The sequence below is a fragment of the Alligator sinensis genome, unplaced genomic scaffold (assembly GCF_000455745.1).
Source record: "Alligator sinensis unplaced genomic scaffold, ASM45574v1 scaffold346_1, whole genome shotgun sequence".
NCBI classification, from domain to species: domain Eukaryota; kingdom Metazoa; phylum Chordata; order Crocodylia; family Alligatoridae; genus Alligator; species Alligator sinensis.
The window spans coordinates 7,900-27,938 of NW_005842765.1; the positions used below are offsets into that span (position 1 = coordinate 7,900).

General features: G+C 41.2%; 1 protein-coding gene across 1 annotated transcript in view; it reads right to left on the minus strand.

Annotated features, from left to right (window-relative positions):
• The window catches only part of NLN (neurolysin), a 69,950-nt gene that overhangs the window by 7,394 nt on the left and 42,517 nt on the right, over positions 1–20,039 (minus strand). The window contains exons 7-10 of the mRNA XM_006034713.3: positions 19,377–19,512; positions 17,409–17,775; positions 9,358–9,559; positions 4,089–4,275 (exon numbers count right to left, since the gene is read on the minus strand). Of these exons, the coding sequence (XP_006034775.1) occupies positions 4,089–4,275; positions 9,358–9,559; positions 17,409–17,775; positions 19,377–19,512 (892 nt within the window). The remainder of the gene's footprint in view (positions 1–4,088; positions 4,276–9,357; positions 9,560–17,408; positions 17,776–19,376; positions 19,513–20,039) is intronic.

A 20,039-nucleotide genomic window follows, 5' to 3' on the forward strand; every position in this document is an offset into this window, starting at 1 on the left:
CTTTTACTCAACTGAAACAAGTAGTTAAAAAATTGAGAGGCTTATTATTATTAAAGGATTTGCTGTTACAATCTCCATCTTCTTAAATTGTGTTCTTGAAAGCAGTTAAGACATCAGCCATTTTTAGTTTCAGTTTCAGCATTTAAACATAGTTTTTGTAATCATTCCAAAAGTATAAACTTTCTTTTCTATATGTTTACCTATCAGTTGTAATTACAGAAGCAGTATATACACATTTAAGGACGAACAAAAAAATACAAGGGGACTGTGTTCATTCTGTTTTACACAGAATATTGGCTTTATTCTTTCCATCCACCATTCTGGATGTTGGAATCCTCTGGACAAAGGTCCAAGGAGATATGAGCAGGAGTGATGTCTCAGTGGGCGTCTGCTACAAGCCACCAGACCTAGAGGAAGAGGCGAACAAGATCTTCCTTAAACCACTAGCATAAGTTTCCAAATCATAGGACTTTGTTCTCACAGGGACTTGAATTACCAAGACACCTGCTAGAAGGGAAACACAGCAGTGCACAGGCAGTCCAACAAGTTCTTGGTGTGTTTTGGGGATAACTTTGGGTACAGGTGGTACAGTGGCCAACTAGGGACAAAGCTCTTTTTGACTTGCTGCTCACAAGCTGGGAGGAACTGGTTGAAAATGTGAATGTGGAAGGTAACTTGGGTGATGGTAACCATGAAATGATAGAGTTCAAGATTCTAAGAGGAAAGACTCAGAATAAAGACACTAGATTTCAGAAAAGTAGACATTAACAAACTCAGTAAACTCATAAGTAAGATCCCTTGGGAGGCAAGTGGGAGGGGGAAAGTTGTCTAGGAGAGCTGGCTATACTTTAAGGAGGTTATACTAAGGGTGCAGGAACAAGATATCCAGAAGTGACAGAAGAATGGGAAGTGCAACAGAAGACTGACCTGGTTAAAACACTGTCTCTTCAGTGTGTTGAAACTCTAAAAGACATCCTACAAAAACAGAAACTTAGTCATATATAAGAGTATTTCATGGACATATAGGGAGAAAAATCAGGAAGCCCAAAGCATAATTTGAGGTGCAACTGGCAAGGATGTAAAAGGCACTAAAAAGATTTTACAAGTATGTCAGAAGTAATGTATGCCCCTTACTGAATGCAGAAGGCAGACTACTTGGAGATAATGCAGAGAAAACTGAAGTATTGAATGTTCATTTGAATTTTACATGATTAAAATCAGCCACAAGATGAGGAGGACAATTGGCAGCAAAGATAGGGAGGACAGGTAAACAGCCTAGAGCAGTGGTAAAACAGGTTATGGATCAGAATGTAAGTAGACCATATTGGGTCAGACCAATGGTTCACCTACCCTGGTATCCTATCTCCGACAGTGGCAGGGGGGGGCATTATACATCAAGAGCATCAAACTGGATCTCACTAAAGTGATCTATCCCCTATTCAATACCCTCTCTGGCATCCACCGTTTATTGGATTAGCGAGGCCAGAGGAAATTTCTCCATTTTGTTCAGTAGTCATCAGATAGATCTATCATCCATGCATTTATCTCGTTCCTTTCGAAACCTGACTATGCTATTTGCCTCCACCACCTCCTGTGACAATAAATTCTGCTAGTGTTCTGGGACTTGGTGAACAACAGTTCCCTGCTCATTTTGCCCACACATTTCATGATTTTCTAGACCTCTGCTCTGTCATATCCCCCCTCAGCCTTCTTCTTTCCAAACTGAAGAGTGTTGGCCTTTTTAGTCTTTCCTAGTATAGCAATTGCTCTAGGCCCCTGATCATTTTAGCTGCCCTTCCCTGTGCCTTTTCTAATTCTACTAGATTCTTTTTGAGAAGAGAAGCTTAAGAGAAGCATGCTTAAGAGAAGCATACTTAAGAGAAGCTTGATGCTTTTAAGTTGTTAGGTCTGGACAGCAAACATCCTAGAGAATTGAAAGAAGTGACTGACACTATTTCAAAGCTATTGGCTACCATCTTTGAGAATTTGTGGATGTTCAGTGAGATCCCAGATGACTCCAAAAGGGCAAATATAGTGCCCAATTTTAAGAAAGGAAAGAAGGGGGATCTGGGGAATTATTGGCTAGTTAATCTGACCTCAAAACCTGGAAAAATTATGTTAATTCATGAATCTCTTTTAAAGCACCTGGAGAACAAGGTGATCAGGAATAGCCACAAAGATATACAAGAGCAAGTCAAGCCTGACCAACCTGATTTCCTTCTATAAGGTGACAGGTTCTGTGGATGGGGGGAGAGATATGGATGTGATATGCTTTGATTTTAGCAAGCCTCTTGACACAGTCTCCCATGACATTCTCATTAATAAACTAAAGAAATATAGATGAGTCTCATAAGCTCGATACATAACTGGCTGGATCAATGAGTAGTCATCAATGGCTCAATGCCTGTTTGGGAGGCAGTATTAAGTTAGGTTCCCCAAGAGTCTGTCCTGGGCCTTGATGGATAGAAAATGGTATTTAGAGGTTTGCTTTTGGGAACTGGCTTGTAAGTAAAGTAGATATGCATTAGAATAATGGTCCAGGGCAACGGCAAAGGGTAAATGATTTCCAACAGCCTGTTTGTGACAAAGTTTCCTTCAAGGCCGACTATGTCTAAAACGGGCAGACACGCAGGCTGGGAAATTGAAGACATGTACCACACTGTTCCACAACACGAGATAAGGTGACATTAGGTCACAGCATCCAACTGCACAGCCCTTGTGATTTCCGGCTTTGGGGAACAGACCAAATTAGGAAAAAATGGTAAATAGTCCAAATTAGGATGTGTGCATGTGATGGGTTTGTGAAACAAAGAAATATACTGAGTGGACAGAGTGTGGACAGTATGATGACCACAGGGAGCCCAATCAAAGATGCCTGGAGATGAAGAGTCATCAGAGGGGGAGAAAAGGAGGGATTTCAGAGCAGCAACGGGTCCCTGGGAAGGGAACTCGAGGCCACCACAGATAGAGGGCACACCATCAGCCTGTCTCACCCACCCCACTGTGGGGGTGGGGGAGGAGGGAGAAGGGGGCTTGGCCTTTGACCTCCAGGCTGCTGACATCTAATATTCAAGACAGAACCTCAGAGTGAAGTTTGCATACTGTCCAGACGTACCTTCCCTATGTGACAGCTCTAGGACTGGTAGCTATAGAATTGTTTGCATTATTCTCATCTGGTATCAGTGTGTATCAATAAAATTTGACTATTATCAAATAGAGAGGTCATGGTCGGTCTGAGGGTTTGGGTCCTCCTGGAACAAGGTATCTGCGTCATAAATCCAGTGCCAACAAGCCTGATATTGTTTAATATCTTCATTAATGATTTGGAGGATAGGACTGAGTATACATTTAGCAAATTTGTGGATAACACCAGGTTTAATGGAGTTAAACACACATTATAGCGTAGGGCTATAATTCAAAATGACCTGGAGAAACTGGAGGGAAAAAAATCAACTTGATGAAATTCACTAAGGGTAAGTGCAAAGTCCTGTACTTAGAATGGAATAGCTGGTGCATGTACAAATGCAGGCTGGGCAATGAATGGTAGTACTGCAGAAAAGGACCTGTGGGGTTAGTGGACCAGAAGGTGAGTATGAGCCAACAGTGTGCTCTTGTTTAAAAAACAACACACTGGATTGTATTAACAATTTGCAAAAGAAGGGAAGTGATCTTTCTGTTCTTTGGCACGCATAAGGCCTCACCTGGAGTACCAGGTAGGTCCATTTTAGAGCCCCAAACTTCAAAAAGGATATGGACAAATTAGAAAAATCCTAGCAGAGAGCAACAAAAATAATTAGAAAAACTCTGTGGCCACAGATGACAACACTAGGAATAATGGCCCAAGGAGCAGAGGAAATTTAAGCTGGAAGAAATTTAAGAAGGACTTTCTCACCATGAGGGAGTTAAAGCACTGGAAGAGGCCACTTCGAGACATTTTAAAAAGTAGATTAGAAAGATGCTTGACTAGGATGGTATAGTCAGGGATGATCCTGTCTTGAGCATGGGGCTGGACTAGATTACCACCAAAGGTCCCTTCCAGACCTACTTTTCTATGATATGATTTTATGAAAGCAGTGCTTAAAAATTACCTGTATTAGCCAGTCTAGAGGCAGCAAGTTTTTCAAGGAGGGCGTCTGAAACATGGCTCCCATCTTTATAATGTTTAGACATTTGTTGTAATGGTTCTTTTTCCCACACCCAGTTCTCAAACATCTGTGAAGGAACCTCTACAAAGTCTGTTTCCACATTAGTTCCACTAAATCTTGCAAAGTCAGTCTAAAAAAAAAAAAAAAAAAAAAAAACAAGAAAGCCATTCTATTAAATATAAAAACAAAAAAGGATTTATAGTAAAATTTCAACTTTTGAATGTGTTGAAATGAATGTAAAAGGAGGAAAGAATAATTTTAGCCAACTATATTTAAAAAAGCTCAATATTACAGTATACTCAGAATTTAAAAGTGATGGAACAATTCAGATATTTGGGCAATAAACAATGGGAAAATTAACCAAAATATATGCAGTGATGGTTAGTCATAGGATCTCAGAAAACACAAGTCTTTTCCATTTTCTGAGATGAATACATTTTAGCTTTGTCCTATAACAATATAATTACTTTGTAGCCTGCTATAAAACATTGAAAAAAACAGTTTGTAACTTGTAGAATTGCTGTATAATGTTGCAACTTTCAACATTTAGACCTTCACGCATTTAGACTCTACTGAAGGATTTTCCTTGATTTGCCCACCCTATCAAGTACTATCCTTCTAATTTTGCTTATTTGGTAGGAGCATGCTGCCCTGGGCATATTATACAATATCTGAATTAAAGGTGCATAGCCTGAAATAAATGAATGATGTTGGTCTCATGAATGAAATGTCCCATATTCTAGTATTCTGAATCACTGGTAGAAGGACTCTATCTACATCAGGGGTGGGCAAAATACAGCCCACAAGCTGGATCAGGCCCACAGCTGTCCGGGCGGTGCAGTGCAGGTGTAATTGCATCCTCCCTATCCCCCCCTGCCCCTCCTTTCCCCTCCTACCTCTCCCTTTCCCCCCCTGACCCTATCTCACCCATAGCTGCCCCTGCGGCACTCCACATGGGGACAAGCCCAGGGCAGTCCGTGCCACGCTCCTGCCCACACCCACTGATGGTTCTGGTCAGTGTGCACACCTTCCCGGCAGGGCTGCTCCTGCAGCCACCCAGGTACTGCTCAGCTCCCCCTGCCTCCAAAGGCTCCTTCTTCTCCTTCCTGCCCCTGCTGTGCCAGTCTTGACACAGGCAGAGTGGGGAAGCAACGGCAGTTGTGGGGATGCATGTCAGGCACCACACACCCAGCCAGGTTGGGGGAAGCTGCAGCCAGGTGGCTTATGCCCCAGCACGTGGGGCTCCAGTGCCAACTACTGGCTACCTTACAAATACTCCTCCCACACAGCGTGATGAACGGTCACCTGAGGGTGGCCGACTGGGTAGAAGGTCACCGGGAGCTGGAGCTAGAGCCCTGTGTGCTGGGGAGGAGCTGCCCGGCTGCAGCTTCCCCATCTGGCTGGGCATGTGGTACCTGGCACATATCTCCATGGCTGTTGCCCTTCCCCACACTACCTGATTCCTGGAGTGGCACAGCAGGGGCAGGAAGAGGAGGAGCCACTGGAGGCAGAGGGAGTCAAGCAGTGCCCAGGCAGCTGCAGCCACACTGGGAGCAGCCCTGCCAGGAAGCTGTGTGCTGGCTGGGGCTGTCGGCAGGCATGGACAGGAGTGCAGACTGCCCCAGGCTGGACTGGAGGAAGAGAGGGAAACCACACCTGCACTGCACCACACAGGCGAGCTCTACTGCATGTGTCCCGTTTCCCCCATCCTCCTCCAGTCAGCTCCTGGAGCCTAGCATGTGGGCAGCCCCTCGAAACATGCACATGCCCTCCTCCCACTCCGTCTCCACAATATACAAGAGTAAGATTTTATTTTGAGCTATTATGTAATCGCCTCTATATACACTACTCAAAACTACGTAAGTCAGGACAAAAATTATTTTTTGAAATACAATTAAACTATATTATAGTAGATGTTTGATTTTTAGTATATGGTCTGTTTTTTATCTATAATTTGTTCAAATGATATCTTTTGAAAGATATTATGTGCGTGGCCCTCGAGAGCTCACCAAACTCATTAAGTGGCGTGCCGGCCGAAATAATTGCCCACCCCTTATCTAAATCAATCACAGCTTTGTGTTGCAGGTTAACTACTTCATTAAGTGTTATTAAGCTGTTCATGTTTAAAAAATCTGCCTCACCTCTATTAGTTCTGCAATACAGAATCCTTTTTTACACTTAGAAATACTTATATGTTCTGAAACGTGGATCTTTATCCTTCAAAGCCAAAATATTTTCAGAAAGATTTGGCATTGAAAGCAAGGATTTTACTACAACCTTCCATTTCCTTTCAAACCCTAAAATAGCTTTACACTCTCTCTCTCTCTCTCTCTCAACAGAAATTGTAATAAACAATTTTAGACACAAAAATGCCTATCCATGATGCCTGTCTGCATTGCTGTTCTTTTTTCACGCCCCAATTCCCCTGCCAGGTGCAGATGCCTAAAGGGAAGACATTTTCCAGCTTGTTCCAGAATGGTAATAGAATTATTTCATGTACGATTGCCAGGAGTTGCACAGCATGCGACTCCCACACAACTAACAGCTGTCTCACACGCTTCTTTTTGTGCAGTCAGCATAGGTGCAAATTCAGGAAAATGTTTGCTGCCTTCCTGCATCTTTTAGTCAATCAGGTCCTCTGTGGCACTCAGAGGGCATCTTGTATTGGATCCCTTGCTGAACTGCAGTCAGGGACCAACAACTGGCAGGACAACAACAGTGGCTGCAGAAGGCAAAAGCAGTAGAAGACAAGAGATCCTTTATTAGCCCCATGTATCCTCACCTACCCCTCTATGGTCATATTATGCAAATTAGCTCATTATACAATATACATAAATGGTCAGGTATGGAGCAACACAAAATTTGGCATGGTAGCTACTTCAGCAGTGAAATGGTAGTTGAAAGCAGGACTTTATGACTCTCTCATACTCCCACGGTGGGCTGAGGACTATTTCTATTTGGCTCCCCAAATTTTAGACTCACTTTTGCAGCACATCTACATGGACTTCTTTTATCAGGAACCCCTAAATAACTGTGGCAAAGGAGAAAAGTTTCCTCCTTAAGTTGTGAGATCTGAAACTGTGTTCCTGAAATATCTTGGGGTGAATCAAACGTATTTAATCTCAGGTTTAATCTGCAGGTTTATACATGTCCTTATTCTATCAGCCTTGGATTTGTGAGTTGATGGTGTAACATTTACAAACTTGGAATGGGAAACATCGAAGATTATATCTTTTGAACAGAAAGGAACTCATCTAATAATAAATAAGTCTTTCATAAATATGGGTCAAATGAAAATTAAACCAGAAGTTTATTTAGGTCTTTATCAGTCCCTTCCATTGAGATGCAGAAGTCTGATGGCGGCACTGAAGAAGGAAGTAGAAGGCAGCATTCAGACTGCCTGGGCTGGGGTGTGTTTACCTTCTGTATCAAGCACAAGGAAGGACAGGGTAGCACCTTACGGCACCTATACCTGTGCTCCGGGATCTACTCCGATCAAAATGCCTGCAGCATCTCTTCTTTTTAGCATCCTGCATTTCAAAATGGTGGTAAGGATGCTTTAACCAAAGCTTGTTCAACGAGCTTTAGTTAAAGTGTTCCCGCTGCCATTTTGAAATGTGGGGACACTGAACACATGAGACGCCGTAGCATGCTGGAGCATTCTGATTGGAACTTTCCAGCAGATTTAATTAATCAGAACGTGTCGAAGCAAATATAAAGGTGCCCTTAGAGACTAACTCATTCAAAAAGGCATATACTTGTGGAGCCAAGTCATCTTCATCAGATGTTATTAATAGATTACTAGAAAGCAGAGGTACTAAATAGAAAAGAATAAAGTAATTTAAATAAAAAGGACAGGGAAAGGGGGAGGAAAGGATAGGAGCAGGGGGAACTGCTGAGGTAGATAAAGGTGGGTTAAAGAGCTCAAAAGGGATAAACAAAGTGGTGGACACAAGGGACACCACTGATCTCCAAACACTCCTGGCAAATGGCAGCCACCTCGGGGCAGTCAGTGGGGACAAGCCTATCCAGGCTTACAGATAGCCTCCCACCTCAAACAGTTCCTCTTCAGCAACAGATTACTCTCAGCAAGGCACCAGGCCTTGCTATACCCCCTCACTAGCACAGACCACATCATTGCTGGACCAAACGCAGATTATAACATCCAGCGTGCATTCGCCCGCTCCTCTACAGGTGTCATACATGTTATCACCTGCTTTCAGTGCCTCTCTTCTATCTATATTGGACATACACGGTGATCCATACATTAAAGAATGAATGAACACTAATTTGATATCAATTCCAGAAAGACACGAAAGCCAGTGACAGAACACTTTTAACCTCCATGGACGTTCCATTGCTTATCTCAGAGCTGTTCTTAAACAATCTAACTTGAAAAATTAATTGGAACACAACATTGCAGAACAAAAAAAGAATCCACAGACTGGATTACATTAAGTATAATCTCAGCAGAGACTCTGGATTCTTCTTCCATTACTTGGTTTAGCTTTTATAACCCTTATGTCCCTCAGTGGGTTAACTGCTTTGTTTATTCTTTCAGTCTCTTCAATCTACCTTTGCCTCTCACAGCTGTGCCTCTCCTTACCTCCCTCTTTCACTATCCTTTGTATTTACCTGATCTTATTCCTTTCTATTTAGTATCCCTGTTCTCTGCAAGTCCATTTATAACATGTGATGAAGTAGTCTGGTGCCTCCAAAAGCTTATGCCTTTCATATCCTGCCTTCAGTTTAACACAACCACAGCCTTCTATAACAAGGAACACAGCTCTATGAATAAGTATCGATTCACAGGACATTTTAACTCTTTGCGACAGGAACTGGGCCTTTTTTATGTTTCTGGAGGACTTAATACATTTGGGTACTAAGAAAAACAAGCAATAGCTGTAGCAACCATCTCATTTAGTGCTATCTGTTGGAAATATTCCTTACTCCTGGAGTGATTTACTGATCAGCCAGTTACTCAGCCTGTTCAGAGGGGAAAGGATACATTACTGTTTGGACATTTCCCCAAAACTGTATTCATTCCTGTATTTATATATCAAAAACGCAAAAGAACTGTGAAAAAAGATTCTTCAAGACCTATTGTAAGGAAACAATAAGTCTCATCAAATACAGACACCACATTATATACCCCACCATATTTAGAGACCATGAAAATAGAAACAGACCTTTTAATGGAAACATTACTAACCTGTGCACATATCTGATGCATTACATGGCCAAATTCATGGAAGTAAGTTTTCACCTCATCGTGTCTCAGCAATGATGGGCGATCTGAAGTTGGTTCTGAAAAGTTTGTCACCAGAGCAGCTACAGACATCATTCTGCTGCCATCAGAGAGAAGGCAGCCAGGCTGGAGACCAAAGCATGCTGCATGACCATACTTCCCCTCTCTGAGCAAGAAAATATACCAAAAACCATCCTTACATCACAAGCCTATTTTCCAGAAGTAATATGGAGAATGGGGCTGTGTTCCTCTTATAGCTTTATATGAGACAGAGGTACATCTCTTATTAAAATTACCTTTTAATAATAATGATAGGGGTCCTTTCTCTTTCAATAAAATCTCTTTTATTAAATTTAAATTCACATCCAATATTTTTTGTAAAAGTCACCACGCCTAAGATTCTGCTAAGAACACAATGAAAAACTGTCTAAATCCTGTCAGTGTAACACTAAAGGGAGCAATGCAAACCTTTGAATCCCTTATTACTTAGGTCATTGCCATATGTTACACTTACAAGGTTATTAAACAGTTAATTGTCTTGAATTGTGACCTGGCCATACATTCAATCAATTCATGGGGTGATAAAACCAGGAACAAGCTACAAAGTTATTCCACAAAAAATATATAACAATGTGGTTGGTTCCTATCCTATCCAGGTGTGCCCAGCCACAGGAGTGCATGGTGCATCCCTGTGGCTGGGAGCCCAGCCAGCTGAGGGGGCACCCAGCTGCAGGAGCCTGCTACTTGCCAGTGCAGGGGGAGCCTGGGATCATGATCCCACAATCATATCTCCTGCCATGCATTGTGTAGCATGGCAGGAGGTACAATTGTGTGGGTTGTGCATCAAGTCCTATTGTGCCTGTCCCTGCGTACCTGGGGGAGCCCTTAGATATAAAAAAGTCAACTCTGCTCCTTCTAAAAGTAATTTTTACTTTACATAAAGGATATGGTGACAATGCAGAGTGCAGTGCTTATTAGCACAGAACTAGCTGTAAACAAGCTTAGCTTCTCAGCAGGGTAAGTCAGCCTGCATTGAATTATGGGCTGCTGAGGCTAAATTGCTTCTGGTATAACTGATGTTCAGAAAGTATCTTGCCTGACCCATTTCATCTGACAGATTTAGCAGATCAAAGTAGTAGTGTTTTGGTGTGTTTGCTTGCTGGCAGTAATTTATTTTATGTACAGAGACCTTGTTTGAGGACCTGTAGAAATAAATAAGTTACAAAAAAAAAGAAAGAAAAAAAAGAAGTACCCAAATAAGAAAGGCTTGACTGTAAAGGACCTCATGAGAAGGTGAGGGATAATATCTCTTCATATGTCCCAGTAAAATAAAAATGTTGACAGTTGAATTTATGTGAGGAAGACTTAGCCTTGAGAGTGAGTTAAAGTCAGGCTATCCCTGGAAAGCTACCATAACAGAACATGTTGCTACAGTCCACAAGGCAGTGATGAAAAACAATAGATTAATAATCAGGCACACAGCTGAGACAGTAGGCAACAGCACTGGGCCTGCGCATTCCATCTTCAGGGAAGAACTGGGTATGAGGAAGATGTTAGCGAGATCAGTGCCAAGAATGTTGAGTACTGGCCAAAAACAATTCAACTTGACATTACAAAGAAACTTTAAGGGCAGTTTCAAGCAAACCCAGAAAAAAAACATGCACAGGATTGTGATTCAGGACAAGCCATAGGATAACCAATTTGATCTTGAGACTGAACAGCACAGGATGCAGCGAAAGCACTCATACCCTTCATTTCCCGCAAATTCAAGAAGTTGGCATCAGTCACAGTAAGGCCATCAGGAACAAGTGTCATGGGAAGCTAAATCGAGGAGTACTGACTAAGACAGCGTACTATGAATTTTCGCATATTAGTTATTATGTTTAAATGATAATAGTATTGAATTGATCAACCTCTATGACTGTATAAACAACTAAAACTCCATTTTGTGCTTGTTCCCTGCTTGACATAAGTAGATGAACTTCGTATGTCCTGTGTAGGTGAGTGTCTGTGTGAGATGGTGAATGTTGAAAGAATGGTAACTATTTGCATGAAAACAGAAGAAAATTGAATTGATTGTGTAAGCAACAAGGTGCCAATATACAAGTTACCAGACAGTAAACTAATTAAGCTAATTAATGGATGGCTGAAGAACTAGTCTGTGATCAGGTGCAAAGAAGACAGGAAGAAGAAAGAACTTTTCATATCCTTCCACTTGAACTACACGGTGTTTCAAGGCAGAGATAACCAACTTCACTGGAATGACCTGAAGTTGAGATACCCAGAAGAAACAACCTCTAATTAAACACTGGGCATGGAAAACCCCCAATGCTGAACAAAGACTTGAAATCCCTATAAAAGTGAGATGCAGACAAGGCAAGATGAGAAATCCATTCTCTCCAACCTCATGGAGCACAGGAATGCATGCTTGTATACCCCTGCTCATAAGCTTCAATAAGCCTGGACCCGGCCATCCAGTGCTAATATTGAGTAACATCTGCTGGTAACTATAACATCTTACTAGAGTGGTTTTGTCTGTATGTCTATGTCTGTTTGTATGTATGCTTATGTTTGTCTGTTTGTATGACTGATGTGTCCAAGCTTATGTATCTGCTTCATGTGATCAATGGCATCAAACATGGCATTTTGCCTTATCCCCCTTTTTAAGGTCTCACTCTTAATTTGAGCTATTGGCAATTTTAAGTAACAACAGTATGTTATCCCATGTACACTGATGTCTAGGAGATTATTCTAAAAATAAATCATCAGTTGAATGAAATCAGTGTTTGTTTCTTTGTCAGGTTAGAAACTTTCTGAATGCCCTCTTCAACCTGAGCTCTGTCATTTACAACTAGCTCTTCATTATTTGGCAGTCTGTAGTGTAGATGTATCCCTGGTTTTGATAATTATAAGATGAAATACAATATCTCATTTTCTGAAGTATTAATGTTTGTACCAACTTGAAACATATTTAAAGAATAAAGATTAGGGTGTACTGGTATTGTAAAGCACTTTTCTTTTTAAAAATCAAATATGATACCCCCTCCATAAAATTGTTATAAAAATCTCCCTTAGCGATTATCTTTAAGAACTAATAGACGATGGCTGAGGGGAAAATATGGTACGTAGCTTGAAAAGGGAAACAGGAAGACCTGGAGAAGCTTTACTTTGATATTCAAACATGTTAGAAAAAAATACTAAAAACAGGTGGATAAGAAACAGCCAACATGGATTTGTCAAGGACAAATCACATACACACAAATTTACTTCCTTTTCTGACAGTTAGCTGGCTTTATGGAAAAAGAGGTTGTAGTAGATACATTTTGACATTCATAAATACTTTTGGACACTGTTCTATATGACATTATTATAAACAAACTGGGAAAGTTTGTGGCCTAGATTAAATCATCATAAAGCAAGTACAAAAGTGATTGAAACACTACACTCAGTGAGTTCTGGATTTACTTGAGTCCAAGACAAGATATTTTTCACCATTTAACATGGGGGGATGGGGGGAAGCCCCTTGTCTTGGATTTAAGTATAATCGGGGAGGGTCAGGCAGCTGCTGCAGCTCTAACTCTAGGCTCAACCCAGGGGGTACAGGGGTCTGCCCCTGCCCCCCCACACTGATTGCCCCACAGTAGCAGTGGGAGCGAGGGAATGAATTTAAGACAACCCATCAACAACTTTATAAATTTGCCATGTCTAGAATCTAAATTAGAGGTGCACTGATACATTGGCCTGATATCGGATCAGCACCAATATAAAGAAAATGTACTATATTGGAAATTGGCCATATCAGGCTGATAATTTAGCTGATAAACGCATGCAGCTGCAGTGAAGCACAGGGAGCAAAGAGCACAGCCCGGCAGCGTGGAGAGCTGCCTCCAGCTGGTAAGTCTGGTGTGGTGGAAGGGGCTGGGGGGCAGATCAAGGTCCCCGTGATGAGGGAGGGTGTGGGGCAGGGAAAGGGCAAGAGCTGCCCAGCTGAGGTAGGCAGGCGCAGCTCATCTGGGGGACGGGGGGGGCTACCACCACTGTGTGCTGCTCATCCAGGAGGGCAGCGGTGGGTGTGTGCTTCTGGATCTGTCTGGGGCAGACTGGGGCTGCACCAATCTCTTCCTGGCGGGGCAGGGCTGCACTTGGAAGGGGCCACAGCAAATTTGTGGCTGCAGCCCCCCCCGCTATCCCTTTTCCAGTGCAGCCCTGCTGGGAAGAGCTTGGCGCAGCCCTGGCCCCAGCCTGCCCTGCACAGATCTGGGGGCACATGACACCCCCAGATGAGTAGCGGGAGCCGCTGGATTAACAGGTGAGTACCGGATGAGCTGCTAGACCAGCAGCTCCCAAACAAGTAGTACACAGTGATGAGCTGCACCCCCCTGCCCCCCAAGACAAGCCATGGCCCCGTGCCGTGCCTGCCTTGCCCTAGCTGGGCAGCACTTGCCCCAGCCCCTGCCCCACATCCTCCCTCACCATGGGGGCCTTGATCTGTCCCCGCAGCCCCTTCTGTCTCCCTTTGCCTTCCACCACACCAGACTTACCAGCTGGAGGCAGCTCTCCATGCTGCTGAGATGGGTATTGGAAATTGGATCAGTATCAGCTGATATGCCTCCTTAAAAATTGGCTATTGGTATCAGCTGCAAATATCTATCAGTGCACACTTAATCTAATTATGGGGGGGGATCATCTTAAATAAATATAGATTTGTTTTGGATTTGGGTAAACAAGGCATTTACCAATAGTTTGCTGTCGGAGCAGGAGGAAATTTCAAGTTTCTAGTAGGTTTCTCTCATAGGTCCAGTTCTATTTTATATTTAAAATTAATGACTTTGACAGTGGAATGGAGAGAATACAATTTGTAATGACATCAAACTGAATGTGGTTGCAAATCCTTCCAGGACAAAATTACAATTCAAGAGTGTTCGTTACAAATTAGAGAACCAGACTATAATTAGACAAGATGAAGTTCACTGAAGACAAGTGTAAAATACTACACTTAGGAAAGAGACATCAAGGGCAGAAATACAAAATGTGGAATATCTAACTAGGCAGCAGTATTCCAGAACAGGACCTGGGAGTTACTATTGATCAGGAACTCAGTAAAAGAAAAATGTGATATTGTTGCAGAAAAGGCAAGTATCATCCCAGGATGATACAGAAAGGGGAGTTGTATGTAAGATACAGGAATTAATTCTCTTGTTTGACTTGGCACTGATGAGGAGGCCTCATCAACTGAAGCACTGTGCTCAACACTGGGTTGCACATTTAACAAAAATTGGAAAAAAGGAAGAGAATCCAGGAGTCATAAAAGATTTGAAAAACATGACCAGTGAGGAAAGTTTGAAAGAATGGCTTTGTTTTCTTTAGACCAGAGGAGGGACTAAGACTAAAGGAGTCTTCTAAGATATAAAAGGTTGCTATGAAAAGGACAGAAATCAATTAGGCCACTGACAGACATGAAAAAACAAAATAAAACAGCACTTTACCAGAAGAGGAAGCACGTCAGTTTGACCTGTATCCCCAGCATCTGTAAAAATAGGCATAATCTGATCTATTATAGAGCAGGCAAAAAGCCCCACTAATAATGCAAAACTCTGGACTAATCTGATCTGTAATAATCAGGCATTATTTCAGCAGGGTTTTTTGTCACTTTTTTCTAATAGCTGATTCAATCAGCTATTAGATAAAATCTCTAAGAAACTCTGCTGAAGCACACAATCTATACAGACAATGGGGGAGATGGGTCCAACTAATGTGATACCTCTTCTGGGCGTGCGCTGTGTTCAGTGTGGGGGTCACCGAGCTGAATGTAAAATGGTGGGGGGTTTTTCACGTCTGTAAGCAGCCTATTATGTTAATACAGATAAAGGATGAGAGAACACATTCTTATTTCCAATCTGTTTTCCCTCACAAACTGTTGCATTGTAACATGTGCTTAAATATGGAAAGCACATCAGCCCCATTAATTCTCTTTGTTCACTAGAGAGGAACAAGAAATAAAACTTAATTTTTAGCAAGGGAGATTCAGGTTAAGATTTTGGATAAAAAGCCTCCTAATAATAAAGATAGTAAAGCATTAGAACAGGATTGCAGTGGAGGTTGTAGAATCCTCTTCCTTGAAGGCTGTTAATAGGCATGGTCTAGATATACTCAACCCTGTACAGAGCATGAGGACAGACCAGCGATCGTCTTGAGGTCCCTCCCAGCCATACAGTCTTGTGATAATTAAAAATGAGCCAGTAAAAAAAGTAAAAAAATGTGCACCTACCCCTTATTTGCTGTCATTATATGCATAAAATCTGCTTTTCAGTTTAATGGGGGTCACAGTGGCAAGGCAGCTGAATCATCCTGCTACATATTCAGAAGCACAAGTTTGAGCCCTGCTCCAGCCCTAGCTGAAGTCGAGCCCATTGTAAATGGATGCCTGGTCATCCGGGATGGATACTCAAAGGCAACTGGATGTGCTCCCAGCCATGTTCCTTGTGAGTCACTGACTACAGAAACTCTGGTGTTTTACCTATGCTAACCTCATGGCTCATCTGAGCTTGAGTGGGCCTTTTACCTTTTGAGCTCTTTGATATTAATACTAGGTGCTCACTACTACTTGGCTTTTTTTTAAATTGATGGGCCTTGTCTAAAACACCTGAATAATGATGTTGAACAAGGCTGTAACCTGCCCTGCCAAAACCAATTTTCCATGAGATGAAGAAGCAGCAATCAAAGGTTCAAAGGGCCTTAAATTAGAAAAAGTCCCCATAAAAATAATTAAGACTTAATTGCAGGCCTAAGGGTAGAGAAGGAAAACGATTAACTGAAGATGCCTCACTTCTCAAACACTGCCTGAAGGAAGCCCAGCACAGGAGGAAGAAAGGTTTTCAGGATTAAGGTTATATGATTTGCATTGATGGAGAGGGCTACCTAAATCTAGTAGTAGGCAACGGAAACCATTTTTTTCCATAAATTCAAGAAAATGATCAAAAGCTTCCCATAAATGCTTGGCTTCAAAGCACCTGTCTCTTAGACTTGAGGTTGTAGGGTTGGGATATCAAATGGGATCCTGCTGAAGCAGTTCTTAGTAAGAGAGTGATACATTTCCCAATACTGGACAAAAATCTCTTGAGTTTTCTTCTGTAACTTGAGAGGGCTCTTAGCAGGAAGAGCTGAAGGCCTGGGAATAAAACTGTCAACAAGATCAAGTCCCAATACAACATTAATGTTCTTTTCAGTGATGCCAGATGGAATGGGTCTAGCTCTCCGACAGACCTGAGTTCTGAGATTCTTTCCAAAAAGAGAAAGTCCTTTATTGTAGGACATGATCCTGATGGCTGCCCTAAGGATTGATCAATCTTTGTGAAAGGATCTAGGAAATTTTGTCTTTGTTCAACACTGGGCCCCAAGTCTGAAGTCTTTTCAGACATCTCCTCAGGACAATATTAAAGTGAGATACATAGGGAATTCCTACTACCTAGAGTAGAGAAGAGGTCCCTGTATAATATGTTGGGAAGGGCACAAGGATAAGGAAACAGAAGCAAGGACACTTTCAGGAGTAGGATATGGAGGGGAGAAGGGAGACCAGGAAGGATAAGACATCTCTAATGGGAAAAGAGACATCACAGGTCAGATTCAAGCAAAGTTCTTGGGTTCAGTCACCTTTGGAGGGTTGCCCACTGACAAGGGTATGAGGAAGAGACTCTTATCTTTATGTGGTTTTCCTCCTCTTAGGCCTCATACAGACATTCCATTTCTTCTGGGAGAATCACCGTTCTCCTGGAAAAACTACAAGTGCAAAGATGTTCAGACTTTTTCTCCTTGAGTAAAGATGCTCCCTCTGGGAGAAAAATAACTTGGGAACAAACAAGGTTAAATCACTCCCAGAAAAGTTTCTCCTGAGAGAGTAAATGTCTGTAATGCTGTTAGTTAATTACTTTATTTCACCTCTTCAACTCTCCATTCTAGCAACCTCCTAAAGTTAGCCTCATCTCTAACACTTAATAAACAAAACAAAATTGAGTTACCTGGGATAGAGGTCCAAGTAGAACTGCCCTAAAACTTCTCCCGTTGATCTGTCCTTTACTGTGTAAAGAGTGACACTCTCATGCCAAACACAAGCATTGTCTACCTGCTCAAATTCAAGTCCCAGCAGCTCCTGGTATATATTCAATAGGCCATCTGTAACAGCCTCGATTGGAAAATATTCCTTCAATTTCTCCTGATCAATGGAGTACTTAAGCTCTTCTGTCTTGATCATATAATAATGTAGATCCCATGCATTGATTCTTCCATCATACTCAAAACCCATTTCTTTACACTCATTTTTCTTCACATCCAGAATAAACTCTCTTTCCTCCTCAGACAAAGGCTTTAGCTTTTTACTTAAATCATCTGAAAATGAGAATACGTGCATATGAGAATAAGATAATTGTTTCTGAATCAACCTACTACTACTACTAAATTCCCTCATTTAAAAGTATACATTTTTTAAAGTGTCTGTCCAACTGGGGACACTAAAGTTTTCTATTTGTTGGTCAAAGGCCATTGTATTGTTTGCCTTCCTGTTTTTAAAGTTTTAGTTTCAGGTGTGTTCTAGATGTGAGGACATGGACTTCTGCACCGTCAGCTCTGGAAGGGGTAAGCATCATGAGTTATATTAAAAATTTAATTCAGCAATACAAACCCATCAATTAATTTTCTAAATCACTATGTCAGCTACTATTGCTATTATTCAAGTGTTTCACACTACCTCCAGGCAAAAAAAAAATTGTGTTCTTCTGATGTGCACTTATAAAAACCAATTTAGAATAATATAGAAAATATACCAAATAGAAAAACGTATTCATACAGAGTTATAATTGAAATCTTAAATGCACATAAAAAGCAGGTAGTTACAAACTTTATTTCCTAGCAAAACCACAACTCATCTCTAAGAAATTGAATTCCTAGTCCAGAGCTTTCGATTATTAGTGCAATGTTGATGCTAAGTTCCTGATGATTAGACAACCTATAACTCAGGTCTCACTTGGCAGCATTCAAGCTGCTCGATGAAAGCTGTTTAGCTGTTGCCATCAGATCCACCTGCCCAAATGCAAAAACCTCGGAATGACTAAAAATTAGAAGTATTTTAAAAATAAAATAGAACCCATGACTACTATCAGCCATGTTGTGCCTCAATGTTATGAATGAATACACCATTGCCAGTTGCCCTATCAAAAGAAAAAAAAAATCAATCTTCCGAGGGCTAACATGGTCAAGCAAAATGTTACAGTCTGCAACAGTGGAAGAAAAATACACTGTGGGAGTTTTTCCTTCTTCCAAAGCATCCACTAGAGGCAGTGAATGGGGATAGGATACTGAGCTGGATTGATCACTGGCCTGTTTTGGGACAGCAGTTCCTAGGTATTGGCTTAATACAAGTTTCTTACTATAGTAATTGAAATAAGAATGCAATTGTAGGAGAAAGGTAAATTAATGGATTACTAAAAAAGGGCAGCCTCTGATGCATTAAATCAGTGGTTTTCAATCTATGGCCCACAGGCCCCAAGGAGTCTTCAGGCTATATCTAAGTGGTCTGCGAAAGATAACTATAATCAATAGAAGTATGTGAATACCCACACTTACAATTCAAAGGGGTCTGTACCTCCATTCAAAATTTCCAAAGAGGTCTACATCTCCATTTACAAATTTTTAGGAGCCCACAAATGAAAACAGGTTGAAAACCACTGCATTAAAGTTCTAAACTGTTCCTCTGGAGCCCCTTACAAGCGACAGATTTACTTATATTCTTCATGCACGCTTGCAACTTCCATTGTATTTAATGTACTTATATCAGGGTATGGAGAAACAACACTAAAAGTATTCGAGTGTGAGGCAGAGCTTCCTTTCCTGATGAATCTTGTGTGCTCTGTGACCCAGTTTCATATTAAAGACTACATTGGCTGAGGAGTCATATTGCAGATCCAGATATAAATATATACATTAAAACAAACCTAGAAAGGTTGTTACATTATCTGTGCTCTTTGCAGTGTTCATCTCCAGTACAAAGTTGGCATGTGTGTTGTAGCCAAGAAGCTCTGCTACTTTTGCCCTTAAGGGAAGCAACTGCTGAAGAATTTTAGTGTTTTCCTAGGAAAAAGAAAGCAAGGGTGTAACTAAACACAACTGAACCCAATTATTCAATATTTTGAATAAAATTTGAAGTCATAAGTCAGAGCAAACATTTTAAAGGAAATATCTGAGATTCTTACTCAAAAATATGTGAAGTATAAGCTTACTGTATTCCCTCAATGTTTAAGGAACAGTATCAGCAATGCAATTAACAGTGGCAGGAATCCTGACTTTCTAAGCTAATGCTTTCTTATGATTCTAGATCATTACAATCCTGTAATATCAAATTAAACCAAATAGGTACTACATCAATTTAAAGTTAAAAATCTCTGAACCTTAAAGAGGGTTTTGTTCTTTTTAATAAAAGAGGGAAATATTTTAAAATACCGTATTTACTGTAATCTAAGAAAACCCTGAATTTAAGATGACTCCCCAATAATTAGGTTCTGTACATGAAAAATTTACAAATTTGTTATAATTTTCCATGTATAGAATCTAATTATTGGGGGGTCACCTTTAATTCCTCCCCCCCACTGCTGTAGGGA